We start from the raw sequence: 16,830 nt of genomic DNA on the forward strand, positions 1-16,830 counted from the left end.
ACACGTTTATATCATAGTTTTGTCCCACTAGGTATATACCTAGGTAAGTAACAGACACACACGTTTATATCATAGTTTTGTCCCACTAGGTATATACCTATGTAAGTAACAGACACACACGTTTATATCATAGTTTTGTCCCACTAGGTACACACCTATGTAGGTTTATTCTCTATCCACTCCCTATACTTGAAGCCTTACTATTGGTGGGATGTTGCTTGCAATGATTTATTTCAGTTCTATGTGAAACTGAACTATATCGTCAAGATACATGATACCTATAAGTTAGACCCAAATTATCCACCTCATCAATTCATTCTGTAAGTTTTAAAGAGATAAGCAGGTACATGTAAAACCCGTTGTGATCTTCAATTATTCAGTAAATATCTGTTGAAGAAATCTCCAAACATCCATCTATAACCATTGCACAGTGTTTTCTCTGAATAAGCTGCACTTCGATTTGTTTTATCAATTAATGCATTAATGGAAATAAAAATGCATTATTCTCTCTATACATTACATTATCGACTTTTCTACACCACGTGATCGTTGCACAGTCTCGCCATCAAAAAGACTGTCCTCACTGCCGGAGAGGACGCCTGAGGGAGGCCGGGAGGGGTTATTGGGAGTGTCTGGGAGGAGGACGTATTCCTCGTGGCTCGGCTCGGACCCTGTGCTGTGCCATATTCCATAGGAAAAGTAAATGAGGAAACCTGTAAGGAAATGCAGAGTGCTAGGATAGGGTTTTAGTGTACACATACAGGTATTTGAAAAGGGAAGGAATATAAGGAAATCGTTTATCTTACAAAACTGTTTTTGCTATTTGGTGCATGATATCTAGAGCGTGTATGTGTGCTTTTTATTATTTTTTGTCATGATATAACTTGCGATTATGGGACAGTCTGATTCCATGAATTCAGCATAAGTAAACAAAGAATAAACGAAGAATAAACGAAGATTAAACGATTGAAAACAGTTACGAAACCGCAAATGCAATACTATGCAAATTAATGCATTTCTTAAGTGTGAAAATGACCAGTGTGGAATCTACGAGCGCGAAAAATAACACAGTGTGCTGTATATAACACAATGAGAAAAAAAGCACAACGCGAAATCTGATAACTTTGCAGTATTTTTCTCATGTATTCCCTGTTTAGAGTTCATATATACACATGTATATATAAAAGGTGTCCAGAATCTCTTAAAATTATGTCATGTGTCAAAAAGCTGCTTAAAAAATTTCTCATCAATTTTTTTGAACACCTACTACAAAATCCACCAGAATGCTTTTGAAATTGTCCAGTTAATTCCGAATACAAAGTTCCCTTTTCAAGAACCTGTGGTTTTGTACATATAATGTGAATGTATATAAATGTTTATAAATTAGCTGATACTGTTGATAGCTAAAACGTGCCATTATATAACGTAAAGAGTGGTAATTATCTCAACATTACCATAAAACTATTGGACTTATAGATGCTAATAATAGCAAACGAAAGTATTAACATGCACCAGGTTTTTTTTTATATATAAAAACAATTTATTAAAAAGGACAGTTTTATTTAAAAAGAAGCTATTGTACTTTTAGATAAAACAGGCTAGAGAACAAGGGTTGGGCCTATATATGTGTTTAATCTGAGTAGTTACGCGTTCTTTCTTTTACCAACAATAATTGCTTATTTACTCGTTTCCAGTAATAGATTTCCTACCACTTCAACTTTTGTTAATGAATGGGTGCTGCTATGAGAGAGCCATTTGTTTGCACATTTATATGACAGAAAAAACGCTTGTATTAACAAAATCTACATAAGTATTCATAGCTACGACTGACACATCCAGTCATTATAATGGTTCATGGCATTCAATACTTGCATGGAGACATATTTCCGCTTTGCATAAAGATTTGTCATGTTTGAATAATATCAGAATATCAAATGTTTTAGAAGCCATTTACTTACTTAGAGTACTTTTTATTAGGCCTGATTTACTATATATACAGACAGCTGTATGGTCGACTTAAGGAAATGACTCATTCTTTTTACCCTCGGCCATATTCATATGTTTCGACTGTTTTATATATCATACCCTGATATCAGATTGTTATTTTCATTTATACATAGGTTCATTATATATTGCAATTTCTCACAAGGACTTTGATGACCCTATATGTACCATATAATCAGTTAGGTGCATGTTGGCTATACTAGCATGGATCGGAAAGGAGCTTCTAGCTTAGGGAAATACATAGATTATCCTAGCTTACCTATAAACATCCAAACTCCAAACCGGATCCAGGTAGCGCTAGAGAGCTTTAGCATTAGGTAGATATTGACAAACACACTCAACACTGGTAACATGGGCAGCAGCGGCACCTACAACACAACGTTTACTGTAACCAGTGGCATCTACAACACAATGTTTACTGTAACCAGTGGCATCTACAACACAATGTTTATTGTAACCAGTGGCATCTACAACACAACGTTTTCTGTAACCAGTGGCATCTACAACACAACGTTTTCTGTAACCAGTGGCATCTACAACACAACGTTTACTGTACCCAGTGGCATCTACAACACAACGTTTACTGTACCCAGTGGCATCTACAACACAACGTTTACTGTAACCAGTGACCCCTACAACACAACGTTTACTGTAACCAGTGGCATCTAGAACACAACGTTTACTGTAACCAGTGGCATCTAGAACACAACGTTTACTGTAACCAGTGGCATCTAGAACACAACGTTTACTGTAACCAGTGGCATCTACAACACAATGTTTATTGTAACCAGTGGCATCTACAACACAACGTTTACTGTACCCAGTGGCATCTACAACACAACGTTTACTGTAACCAGTGGCACCTACAACACAACGTTCACTGTAACCAGTGGCATCTACAACACAATGTTTATTGTAACCAGTGGCATCTACAACACAACGTTTACTGTAACCAGAGGCATCTACAACACAACGTTTACTGTAACCAGAGGCATCTACAACACAACGTTTACTGTAACCAGAGGCATCTACAACACAACGTTTACTGTAACCAGAGGCATCTACAACACAACGTTTACTGTAACCAGTGACCCCTACAACACAACGTTTACTGTAACCAGTGGCATCTACCACACAATGTTTACTGTAACCAGTGGCACCTACAACACAACGTTCACTGTAACCAGTGGCATCTACAACACAATGTTTATTGTAACCAGTGGCATCTACAACACAACGTTTACTGTAACCAGTGAAAGTATCCGCTTGTTTCACCTTAAATCTGACGCTTTTTAAATATTTCTGGCTGACTGAGTAGAGAACCAGAGATGGTGTCAAAGCCACCCAATGCTCGCCTGTTTAAAAAATTATCGTCTTTAAAAATGTGTTTGTTTATTGGGGTTTAGTGTCCCTTTAACTCATGTATAGGTCATATTGAGATGGTGTCTGCTTGTGACAGGTAGACATATGGTGACTTTATAGTGCTGTCTCACTGAAATATCATGGCGCACACACATTGACACGATACTTCACTCGGTCACATTATCCTTAGCAGGGAGTGAGAAGATTGCCTTATTTTAATGTCTTAGGTTTTGACCCGACCTAGATTTGATCCCGTGACTGTGGATTCTAGCACCGGTCTACCAGCATGAAGCGAGTGCCGTTACTACTACAGAGAAGTCTTATTCTATTTTATTTTTTATAAACCATTGCAGTCAAGTCTGACCCAAATAATATTAAATCAATATATATTTCTATAAATATGATATTGCCATCAGTAAATGCTATATGAGTAGATAAAAAAATTAGAAAATATTGTTCGTAATGCTGATATGATCTTAAAATGTAAAGATCAAAATTTAAAAGTAAATGTATCTTTGCTACACAAAAAGTATAGCCCAAAGAAACATTCATGGCAAATATCAGCATCCTTGTACACATATTGAATGAATGGCAAGCTTCTAAATACTTTAACGTTGATGGCTAAAAAAATGTAAGGTTCAAAACAGGTCAAAAGTCTTAAAGATTTGGAAATTATTTTTAATTTTTTTAAATTTACTTGATCAATATTTTACCCCACAGGAATCTCTATGCAAAATATCAGTATCCTACTACACACATTTAATGAATGACAAGCTTCTAAATAACTTGCAGGTAAAACTTAAAACATTTTCACACTGACGCTCATGCCTGGGGTATCGCTATAGCTCTCTGTTCTTCGAACAGGCGAACTAAAAACGAGGATGGAAGGAAATGAGACTCACATTTTTTCTTCGAAACTAACTTTGAGTATCATCTGGCCCTATTTGGACCGAAATATTGAGGAAGAGAATGGTCAAGACTGAAATTGTCATTTCTTACCTTGAAGCTGACTTTTTGAGTATTTTCTGGTTGAACACGGATTGAGTAGAGGAGGATGAGGATGGCGAGGACCAACAGTGTAACAAGTGTAATAGCCCACCACTCTACGTTGGCAAGGTTTTCCTCCGCAAAGATTAGCACAAGACTGAGAACTATTATAATCATACCTGAAAACAATATAACTACAATGTATACGATAATGGGGGGTCAATTTCAACGTAAGATCAATCATTCTAAACTATACTATCAGGTAGATACTTCCAATTTAAATACTGCAGGGAAAATGTAACTCGCCAGACCACGCCACGATCTAAAGAAATCTAAGACTCAGGAAGCAGCTCATATAGAAATAAAGACACAATAAAGTTATAAAATTTGTGCTCATATCACATTGAATACTAAAACTGAGATTGGCTTCTTGCATTGTTAGGGTAATTTTTGTATTTGTTTTCTCTGATCAGAATATTGCAGTATTTAGTTCACAATTTCTGTCCACACTAAAAAATTATGATTGCAATGAAAAGGTGAAAATATACATTTGTCTGTTTTTTAACCAAACAATGTGATAAACATGTACAATGCACGCCAATACATCATAGACAGTGTGTTTTGCATAAAGAGTTTTGTCGGTAACTAATCGTTATGACCGATTCATTTTGATGTTAAATAACTGAGCAGCAATGTCACAAACATCTACTTACATATACAAATAATATTGAATTGGGCTATTTTTTCTGTGAATACTGTAGGCTCAGATTCGTCGCACTTCATCATTGCTTTGAGCCAGTCTTTGTAGCTGGCATCTCCTACTAAAGGGTCGGACTCATTGACGGGGCTTTTTCTGCGAGTCATAACATCACTATCGTCACTGCTACCTTGATTGATGCTGTCACTGAAACAAAAACAAAATTCCTCATGAAAGAATTGCAAAACAAGAGGCCCAGAGGGCCTGTATCGCTCACCTGAATATTTAAGCAGTCATAGAAAAATATTCTCATTAAATATTTCATACTGAACTACAAATATTCCACTCCAAACTTTGTTGGCTCCATCTGTTGAAACTACCAGCCATATTATATGATTTTATGCTTTTTGGTTCTTCTTCAGAAGTTGTTTGAAGTGTTTGACATATTTGTCCCTGTGACCCTTGAAAGAAGGTCAAGGTCATTTTCCTTCTCAAACTTTATCGGCTCTATCCCAAGAAGCTACAAACCAAATATCATGACTTTAGGCCTGTCCACTCTTCATGATCAGAAGACGTTGTTTCAAGGAAAAGTTGACAAATGACGATTGATGGAAGATGGTCGAGTGACAGACGCCGCGCTATGACATAAGCTCACTTGCCCTTTGGGCAATCAATTTTTGTTTTGGAATGTGAAAGATTTAACAATCCTTGTTTCTGCGGAATGAAGTGTTTTTGTATGCCCATGCAGCAGCAAACAATAATATTAAGTGATGTATCTGTCTAAACATAATCAGTTGGACTTACACTTTTGCTTTTAAGTAATAAAATACAAATCCCAGAAGCGATTACATTTTGCAGTTATAATAGTTCAGGACCGAAGTGATACTTATCTTGAAACAATTACGGACTTGAAAAATGGGCAGAATTACTTTCTTACAAAGATAATGGAAAACAAACTCTTCAGGAACGTAGTTGACTTACCTGTCGTCTGCATCAGTTGAAGTTTTCATAACTTTCACACGATATCTGAAAACAAAATTGACATTCTATATTTCAGGAAATTTAAATAAGCTGAAAGTAGTTATTTTTTGTATAATTCAATACATTTTAATCATTTAATTTTCAATTATGAAGCAAGTTATAGTTGGCCTGGATGAAGCGCATTGAAAGTATTTACAGTATGTTGGAGGAAAACTGGAGTATCTGAAGAAAACAACCTGGTCGGCAGGTTACTAATTATCAATTCATGATATATCAGCTATTCAAACTCAACAGAATCGCCCTGAATAGTAGACAAGTACCTACCTCAGCAGTAACACACAAACTCCCACTAAAGTGTAGGCTAGGAGGGTTCCTATAGACATCATGTCCACCAGCTCCGACAGGTCAAACATCATGGCCATCACACCTAAACCATTTTCATGTCAGTGAATTACAATTTTGAAGACCTTTCCTCATTAATTTTCTTCCATGAATTTTTTTCTTTCGTTTTAGCTTTAGCCCTTATCTATATTAGGCTTATGATATCAAAGTTTTACTTTCTTCACAATCAATGTACGTATTAAACGTGTCGCAACATTTCAAAACTGAATGGTCCCTTTGTCAAGGTATGACTGGGTGAGCGATTTATATTTTTTACCTGTACAACGATGTGACGAAATTGTATATATACTATATCACTCGACCCGGGACGTTTCGCCTATCTATCAAGGGAGCGTATATATACACACTGCATCAGATAGGTTACAGGTAGGGTGTGAATCTAGCTCCTCCCCTGTTATGTCAGTATCGGGTAATACAGATGACTCAGCTGGTGTCCCCCCTCGTCTCTGTTCATGTTCTGAATTTTTCTGATTTTTATTGCTTTCTTTGATTTGTCTCGTTTTTGTGTGTTATTCCCTTTCAACGATCTTGGCATTGTCCCGGTCGACGTTGTGACTTTGGGTGTTAGCGTGATCTGTTAATGCCGTTTCTTGTACTGGGTCGCAGATGTCAGTCTTGAAACGTTGCAACACATTTAATACGTACATCATTTTTGTAGAAAGTAAAAATTTGATATCACATATTTCCAAACTGAAGAATCTTTTTGAAGACATAAGGCTTATGTATTATTCTGGTTTTGTTTTTTCTAAAACGTTTGCAAATTCAACAGTTTGCAATCAGAGGTGCTGGAATTTTAACTTTACTAAACATGCCTGTCTGGAGGTGTAGTTTAATATTTCTCGAGTTTAGTTTTAAAATTGTCATACAAATATGCTGAAAAATATTTTGTAATCTGAATACGAAGTAGTAAAATAGAAAAAGAAAATGTGAAAAATCATTTTAGTCTTTTTGATTTTCCATCTTTACGTCTTATCTTGCTGTAATCGTGTGATCTTTGTATAGCTTATATTTCCAACATACCTGCAAACACTCCAGATATCGCAGTGGCCATCAATGGTGTTTTGAAGCGGTCACTAATGTTTGCTAGAGACCGGAACAAAATGCCATCACTGGCCATGGCATAGATAACTCTGGGCAGCGGAAACATGGCTCCGAGTAAACTGTGGATAGAACATTATACTTTGTGTGTATGTTACCTCATATTTCTTCATTTAGCTTTCATCAGTTTTTTCTCTTTTCAGGAAGACAGTACAGAAAAAAGAAGCAGGCCAATAAGAGAAATGAGAAAGACTTTTCAGAGCAAAAACAATTGTCTTTAATTGAGTCAAACATAATGTATATCCTGGAGCAGGGGCTAAGGGGAGATAATCTCACACATATATATATTACATGTTGCATAATATTGTTTTAAACAAGATCAAAAACTTTAATTTCAGAAAGAATTGAAGCCTTGTTTCCATAGTTTGGTCAGTAAAATACGAACACTGGAGCAGTTTGGTCAGTACAAATACGAACACTGGAGCAGTTTGGTCAGTACAAATACGAACACTGGAGCAGTTTGGTCAGTACAAATACGAACACTGGAGCAGTTTGGTCAGTACAAATACGAACACTGGAGCAGTTTGGTCAGTACAAATACGAACACTGGAGCAGTTTGGTCAGTACAAATACGAACACTGGAGCAGTTTGGTCAGTACAAATACGAACACTGGAGCAGTTTGGTCAGTACAAATACGAACACTGGAGCAGTTTGGTCAGTACAAATACGAACACTGGAGCAGTTTGGTCAGTACAAATACGAACACTGGAGCAGTTTGGTCAGTACAAATACGAACACTGGAGCAGTTTGGTCAGTACAAATACGAACATTGGAGCAGCTTGGTCAGTACAAATACGAACACTGGAGCAGTTTGGTCAGTACAAATACGAACACTCAGGAGCAGAGCATCTGGCTCTGTAATCCACTATTGCTAGAAACCTGATGCAGGTCATCTATTTCAGTATTGATCCAAATGATCATAATTTAATTAATCTAAATTAGAAAACTATAAATGTTGAGCAAAGGAAATTAAAAATCAATTTGAAAAATGTAGCCAGGCATTCCATATCTTTAAACAAAATAAAGAAATAAATATTTCAGATATCCTTCCTTAAAGAGACTGAGCTCCATTAAGGTCTATGTCACGTGCTGAAGTAATTTTTATAACTGACATAAATTTGGAAAGAAAAACAAGAAACATATAAAGAAATTATGTTGTTGTGGCCTTAAAGATGGTAATTAACATACACACCTAAGACTGCCATACATGTAAGTCAGTTCAGACGATAACATACCACAAAACTTTTGTTGGTTTTGTCTTTAACTGGCAAAGTATATGTTATACAACTAGAACCTGGACTACAATTCAGTAGCTAAAGGTACACACATATCATAAGTCAGTGCATTATGCATATTAAATTGTACATTTTTCAGACCTCACATCAACCTTTATAAGTACATCTTTCAGACCTAACATCAACCTTTATAAGTACATCTTTCAGACCTAACATCAACCTTTATAAGTACATCTTTCAGACCTAACATCAACCTTTATAAGTACATCTTTCAGACCTAACATCAACCTTTATAAGTACATCTTTCAGACCTAACATCAACCTTTATAAGTACATCTTTCAGACCTAACATCAACCTTTATAAGTACATCTTTCAGACCTAACATCAACCTTTATAAGTACATCTTTCAGACCTAACATCAACCATTATAAGTACATCTTTAAGACCTAACATCAACCTTTATAAGTACATCTTTCAGACCTAACATCAACCTTTATAAGTACATCTTTCAGACCTAACATCAACCTTTATAAGTACATCTTTCAGACCTAACATCAACCTTTATAAGTACATCTTTCAGACCTAACATCAACCTTTATAAGTACATCTTTCAGACCTCACTTTAACTTTTAACACCAAACAAAATCTAAAATTAAGCCAGCTGTATTCTTGCCCGTTGAACAAGCGTTAAGATGATGTAGTTGTCCCAGATTACATACATACCTAGTAGAGAGACCACAAATTGCCCCGACCGCTATGATGTATCTAGCCACGCCCCAACCAACGCGGTCAAACACATCTGGGAGAGGCGCATCCTCATCCAGTAGGTAATACGGACACATCAGAGTCATAACAGCCGATATTCCAAAGTAGGCAAAAAAGATGGCTATCAGGGACACGACAATACTAATAGGGATAGCTTTCTGCGGGTTCTTTACCTCCTCCCCTGTAAAACAAATAAATTACTGGGGTGAAAACCTTATAGAGATATACCGATAAACAAATTAACTGGAGAGCAGTAAACAGACAGACAGACAGACATACGTCACAGTGATGCATAGATATGTATGTCTATGTATGCATCAACGAAATGCGACAAATCAATGGTTTAATGAATAAATAAATGAAAATAATTATAAATTCATTATAACTTTCTGAATCAATGGAAAGCCATGAATATTCATGACTGAAAATCCAGAGGATGTCTAAAAGACATTCACATTTACTTGGTACTTTATATTAGTACAAATTGATTTTATCGCAATCCTGTCATGAAATGAAAGGACTTAGACATGATGCTTCAGCATAAAGTTTTTCTATTTGCAATATAAGTTACAGTGATCAATCTATAATTTATTTTCATGGGTCCAGTTAAATGAATGCAAGAGTACATGACTATACACAGTAACTTAACATTACCTGTTGTAGCTATACAGTCGAACCCAACAAAAGCATAAAAACAGGTGGCTGCCCCAGACATCATCCCCGAAAAACCGAACGGCATAAATCCTCCACTTCCAGACACTGTAGCATTTCCAGGAATCTAGAAATATACAAGTGAACAGTATTTAACAAGCAAGGCAAATAACTGCAGCATCATAACAGGTACAGTACTGGGCCACCATTACAGGCCTGGGCCACTGTTACAGGCCTGGGCCAATGTTACAGCCCTTGGCTGCTTTTATAGGCCTGGGCCACCATTACAGGCCTGTGCAGTAGCTGTTATATACCCGGGCCACTGTTACAGGCCTGGGCCAATGTTACAGCCCTTGGCTGCTTTTATAGGCCTGGGCCACCATTACAGGCCTGTGCAGCTGTTATATGCCCGGGCCACCGTTACAGGCCTGGGCCACTGTTACAGCCCTTGGCCGCTTTTATAGGCCTGGGCCACCATTACAGACCCGGGCCACCATTACAGACCAACATGGCCACCGTTACAGGCCTAGCTCCACAGTTACAGCCTTGGTCTGCTGTTACAGACCAGGGCAACTCTGACAGAGTTAAAATTGATCTATTCAGTATCAACAGCAGGGTATCTATGTATAATACATTGATCTATATCATCTAAGTTATTTCTTGTTGTTTATGTTTTTGTTTTGTAAATAAATGTGAGTCAGCATTCTGTACATACCTCTGAGGGCTTAAGCTGCCAGTTGTGTACATCGACCTTGAACATCCCACAAATGATCACGTAGGTCACCACCAGCAAATTCACGCCCGTGAAAATGTTATTAAAAGTTGATGACTCCTTCACGCCTACGGCTAAAACCACTGAAAACAGGCAACATGTTCATCAATGCAAACCTCTGGAATGATAGATGATATGCTTAAGGCCTATCAAAAAGACAAAAAGACAAAAATCATACCGGGTCAAACTGTAAAACAGTTTCACAATCTTTATGTCTGGTTTTATTTACTACAGGTGTTGCAGGGTTCGATTGTACATAGGATTGTACATAGGATTATGCATTTGTTACACAGGAAAATATGATATAAAGTGAAACATAACAGTAACATTAATGTCCATGCAGTTTAAGCTAAAGGGTATACACATGTATGTACATGATTGTAAGTTTATAAAGATCTGTACTGACTTCAGTATATATACCAGGAAATTATCTTTGCAGTTTAACTTTAACCTTTACTGCACTCCACAATGAGAGTTAATTCAATCTAGGGAACATTTGTACACATCATACCCTAGCTATATAGTAAAAATTAAATGTCAAGGGCCAAATATACACTGGGTGCATTATTGCCAAAGACCTGTATAACGAATTTGTCATACTGCAAAGCCATTTATAGGTTGGGACTCGTGTTTGCCAGAAAACAGATACTTTGTAGGGCGGTAGTACAGGAAAACAGAAAAAACATTTTTTTGTATAATTCCAACAATTTAATAAATTTTTAAATTATAATAAGTCAACATTATATTGTTTTGAAACAACTTTAAATACATCTCTTTGTGTTTGTAGGTATAAGTTAGTGTAGCCCGTTTTGTCTCAATTTGGCTTGCAAACCGTTTCGCCATATTGTTGATTGTTAACATTAACAGACGAACGTTCTCCGGTGTGTTCGATTCGAATCTTCGAGTTATCTCCCTTACAACAGGTGCTTGTGCTCTTATGTACCCTGGCAAGGATACTAACATAGCTTCAGGTACCTTGGCAATTCGACCAATCACTGTGCGACATTTTTCTTTGCAGTATGACAAAATGATTTAGCCGGTGAAGGGTGAATATTTAACACAAGGTTCCTGGTATACATGTACAGTAGATACTCCACAGTCACATATCCTAATGGTCATAATATTATAACATTATACAGGTCGGTGAGGTCAATTCTTCATCACATGTTTGATTAAAGGTGTGAAAATAAAGTTCCTTATACTCATTTCAATAATATTCGCCATTACTTTGATGGATATGAGTCTAACGTCATGCTACCACAATCGGTACAATTTTGACAGTTTTTCAGTGATATTTAAAAATTCAGAACTTGTATTGGGAACGTTTCTTGATTCTTGACATTATTTTCTGAGAAAGTTTTGATTCTAAGTGATTTGTTTCGGAAAATACAAAAATGTAGAACGTTAAACCTGCAGTGAGCTTTTGTCTGTTTTTCGACCATGATTTAAGTACACAAATTGGTACACCATATCACAGGCTATGAAACTCGTTTTATTTCTATTAGTTGATGTGCCGATTGCACCAAATTATATTGCTTTTATAAATATCATACTGAACTACAATTGCATATATGCACTTTCATATTATCTGGTTATAAAAAAAATATAAATCAAAATTTAGACATGCTTATAATTAACCCCTTCAAACTCCTCCAATATTTCGTTGACTTGCGTCGTTTTTACTGGTTTTCTGATATTTTTACTTTGAGGACATTGTGTACTCTTAAAAGGTTCCAGAAAACAAAACTATTTAGTGGAAATGCTGATAAATATCTCTTTTGTTATACAGTGTCAGAGGAAAATGCTCAAATTTAATTTAAAAGTATTTAGAAAAACAAGTGGCCCATGGGCCTTAACGGTCACCTGAGTCCCGGTACATTTATACAGAGAGCTGATTTTTGTTTTTAAAACATGAACAGAAATATTATTCAAAGTGACAAAAAACAATAAAACACGAAATTGTACCTTATTCAATATCTAGGATAAAGATTTAAGACTGAAAAGTATTTGAAACTAGCACCTCTGATTTTAAACAAGGGGTCATAAAATTCACAATTTTGGTAGAGCATCTTAAAACCCTTCCAACTATGAAGGGTATTTGATTCCACCATATCTGGGTCTTGAGAAGAAGGTTTTGAAATTTCAGTCAATTCGACCTTTTTTGGCCCCGCCCATCAGCCCCTAGGGGTTTAGTCAGGGCTGATATGTACATACCATCAAACTGCTATCCAATACTGGTAATGCTAACCCAAATTGAATTACTTCAAATGTAAATTAAACAAATGTTGGTCAACTAGAACACTGACAGGTCAGTAAGGGCCCCGTCTTGTGGCAATATATCCCCCATAATCATCAAGAAGCAATCTGCCCATATACATGTAGCTGAGCTTGACGTTTGACATTTGGACTTCAAAAAGAATCACAAGGAAGCAAAATATACATTTTACATGTACTATGATGTGAGTCTTGTTTCCTTCCACCTCCATATTTGCTGGGCTAACAGAAATGTAAATACCGGTGCAATACTCATTTGTTAGCTTTGATTTGTTTTATTTCACCTTATTTACCTCCTCCATCAAGAGCCAGGGTCAAAGTCAGAGATCCACATTGTCTGTGACCTTTGGACCCAAAAGACCTTGACCATTAACCCAGTGACCCTGATCTTTGGTCAGTTAACTTATTCTTTAATTCCGACCAACTTTGCTTCTTAATATCATAACAAAATGTTCATCAGTGAAAAATACAAAACTTGACCTTCACCTTTGACCCAGTGAACTTGACCTTTGGTCGATTGACTCCTTGTTTAATTTTGAGCAACATTGCTTCAAAGTGTCATAGTGAAATGTTCACCAGTGAAAATATACATAATTTAACCCTGACCCCTGTCACGATCACCTTGACCTTTGGTCAGTTGACTCATTGTTTAATTCTGATCAACTTTGCTTCATAATGTCATAACAAAATGTTCATCAGTGAAAAGATGTAAAATTTGACCTTGACCTTTGAACCTAATGACCTTGACTTTTGTCCTTGACTTTTTACCTCAATGTGTATTTTTGTAACCTGAACATCTTGACCAAGTTTCATGTACATCGGTCAATAAATACCAAAGTTATCAGCCAGGAACAAAATTTGTGGACGGACAGACAGACAGACAGACAGACAAACAGACAGACAGATTACTATTACTATAGGGCACCCGTATCTCTGATACGGGGCCCTAAAAATGTGATTTCCCTATATAAACTATAGTAAAGTTTACTCCCTCCCCAGTGGGAAACGTGAAACCCCAGGGTCATGAAATTCACAATTTTGGTTTAGCACCATAAGACCCTTCCATCTATGAAGAGTATTTGATTCTAACATATCTGGATCTTGAGAAGACCTTTGGCAATGGAAGGTTTCTGCAAAGTTTCATTGACATTGCATTGGTTCAGGGGTTTTGGAGAAAAAGTCAAAAAAGTAAATTGTTTACGGACGCAAAACGCATGACGGATAACGGACGAATCAACATGTGATATTAATTGTAATCTGAGGTATAAGTTATTACACAGTTTTAGTTCATGTCAAAAGAGACTTTAAAAGGAAATGAAAGAAAGAGAATACTTATTATTTCAATTTTATTGTTTATTTATCTCCTTATAATAAGATTGGTTCTATTACTCACCAGCTAACAGTAAAGTGATTCCTAGAGCGAAGAAGTCTGGATAGGAGGAAAAGCCGGGAATATTCATCGGCATGTGTTCCTTGAAAAACGTCTGGATGACTTTGTTGATGAGTGAGTCGAAGTAGGAGCTCCAGGCCCTTGCTACACTGGCTGTACCTGTATTGTAATATAATGCTTTCAGCCACAATCACACCGGAATACCCTCTAACACGATCACACCAGAATACCCTCCAACACAATCATACCAGAATACCCTCTAACACAATCACACCAGAATACCCTCTAACACAATCACACCAGAATACCCTCCAATACAAACACACCAGAATACTCTTTGCTGCACTACATACAGCAGCAATAACAATAGTGAAGGGTGTAAACCTTCCTGTGATATCACCCACACACTGCTGCAATATCAAACTGGTTACTTGAGGTGAGGTAAATGTTTTGATTTCCAGATTAAGAAAATATCTTAGTTTTGAGTTTTTTATACTGACCTATGACATACTCCAAAATGAGGTTCCAGCCAATGACGAATGCCAGGAACTCTCCCACAGTCACATAGCTGTACACATACGCCGAACCGGTCTTTGGTACACGTGCACCAAACTCTGCATAGCACAAACCTGGAAGATAAATTAAACAGCAATATATAAATATTAATCAAATCTTACTCAAAAAAGTTCTGTTTTACAAAAAGTTGTGAAAATCTTTGCTTGCATGGTCTACTTTTGATGATCCCTGATGCTTCTTTGTCATTTTCTGTAAACAAATCTATATTTGTAATAGAAAAGTGTCTAGGGTTTTCAAAACAAACATTTAAATGTATGCAAACTGCAAACATTTCTGATCTCAAAATTGTATGCCAAGCATTTTTTCCAACTCTAAAACTTTGCTAAACTTTAACAGAGATTCAGAGGATGTAAAAATATTTCATTGAAAAAGATAGAAAATAAAATGATATTGGATTTAATGGCTAAGTTTAACAATGTGATAGTTAGATTGTTAAAATGTTACATTGTTCAATTCCTATTTAACCTGTTTTATCATATTACATGTTAGATTATCATATTACATGTTAGCTTATCTTACTACATGTTAGAACATTATATTACCTGTTAGACTAAATTGCATTTCAGATTTGTATAATTACCTGTTAGAATGTTATATTACCTGTTTTGTTAATCATATATATATCCTATTAAGATGTTACATTACCTGTTAGAATGTTGTATTACCTGTTAGACAATCATATTACCTGTTAAGATGTTACATTACCTACTAGAATGTTGTATTATCTGTTAGATAATTATATTACCTGTTGATTATTATATTACCTGTTAGGACGTTATATTACCTGTTAGATTAGTACATTATCTGTTAGATAATCATATTACCTGTTAAGATGTTACATTACCTACTAGAATGTTGTATTACCTGTTAGATAATCATATTACCTGTTAGGATGTTATATTACCTGTTAGATAATCATATTACCTGTTAGAACATTATATTACCTGTTAGATAATCATATTACCTGTTAAGACGTTATGTTACCTGTAAGCTTATTATATTACCTGGAGGAATGTTATGTCACCTGTTAGATAATAATAACACATCTCAGGTTGTTATATTACCTGTTAGATTATCATACTAGATGTTTTATTGTTATATTACCTGCCAGAACTGATGCCAGGGCTGCAATTAGAAAGGAAATGGTGACAGCTGGTCCTGCCTTCTCCTTAGCAACCTGGCCGGCAACCACGTAGATACCAGCTCCCAGAGTACTGCCAATACCTGTCCATTGATAAATAATTCAAAGTCTAAATGAAAAACAACAAAACAAAACAGTTTAAGTAAATGAAAATCTCTGAACACACCTTAAAAAATGATTCTGAATCTTAACTGGATTATCGTTACAAGTAAAATTTCTCCACTTGATTCCTGCATACGCTTGTTAACATCACCTTTAGACTAGCACAGTGTCCGTTACTAGTAAATCTGTCAAGTCGAGCGTGGTAAGACATCGAGCTAGCTTAATTAGTGTTATATAAATACCTAAAGCGGTCAAATCCAGTGTGGTGAGACATCAGGCTAGCTTGGTGTTATATAAATATACCTAAAGCGGTCAAGTCCAGTGTGGTGAGACATCAGGCTAGCTTGGTTATATAAATACCTAAAGTGGTCAAGGCCAGTGTGTTGAGACA

General features: G+C 36.2%; 1 protein-coding gene across 3 annotated transcripts in view; it reads right to left on the reverse strand.

Moving 5' to 3' along the window:
• LOC110460398 (high affinity cationic amino acid transporter 1-like) overlaps positions 1-16,830 on the reverse strand; it is a 34,539-nt gene that overhangs the window by 13,883 nt on the left and 3,826 nt on the right. For 2 of the 3 annotated variants that reach the window (XM_021513274.1, XM_021513272.1), the window contains 13 exons: positions 16,301-16,420; positions 15,121-15,249; positions 14,624-14,779; positions 10,900-11,039; positions 10,188-10,311; positions 9,492-9,714; positions 7,454-7,593; positions 6,356-6,458; positions 6,032-6,076; positions 5,067-5,257; positions 4,366-4,532; positions 2,264-2,372; positions 509-713 (listed from right to left, as the gene is read on the reverse strand). In XM_021513274.1, the coding sequence (XP_021368949.1) occupies positions 517-713; positions 2,264-2,372; positions 4,366-4,532; positions 5,067-5,257; positions 6,032-6,076; positions 6,356-6,458; positions 7,454-7,593; positions 9,492-9,714; positions 10,188-10,311; positions 10,900-11,039; positions 14,624-14,779; positions 15,121-15,249; positions 16,301-16,420 (1,844 nt within the window). In that variant the 3' untranslated portion in view covers positions 509-516. Of the gene's footprint in view, positions 1-508; positions 714-2,263; positions 2,373-4,365; positions 4,533-5,066; positions 5,258-6,031; positions 6,077-6,355; positions 6,459-7,453; positions 7,594-9,491; positions 9,715-10,187; positions 10,312-10,899; positions 11,040-14,623; positions 14,780-15,120; positions 15,250-16,300; positions 16,421-16,830 lie in introns of those variants that run through there. The other variant, XM_021513275.1, reaches the window with a different exon arrangement.

The sequence above is a fragment of the Mizuhopecten yessoensis genome, unplaced genomic scaffold, assembly GCF_002113885.1.
Source record: "Mizuhopecten yessoensis strain PY_sf001 unplaced genomic scaffold, ASM211388v2 scaffold10383, whole genome shotgun sequence".
In the NCBI taxonomy this organism is placed as follows: Eukaryota; Metazoa; Mollusca; class Bivalvia; order Pectinida; family Pectinidae; genus Mizuhopecten; species Mizuhopecten yessoensis.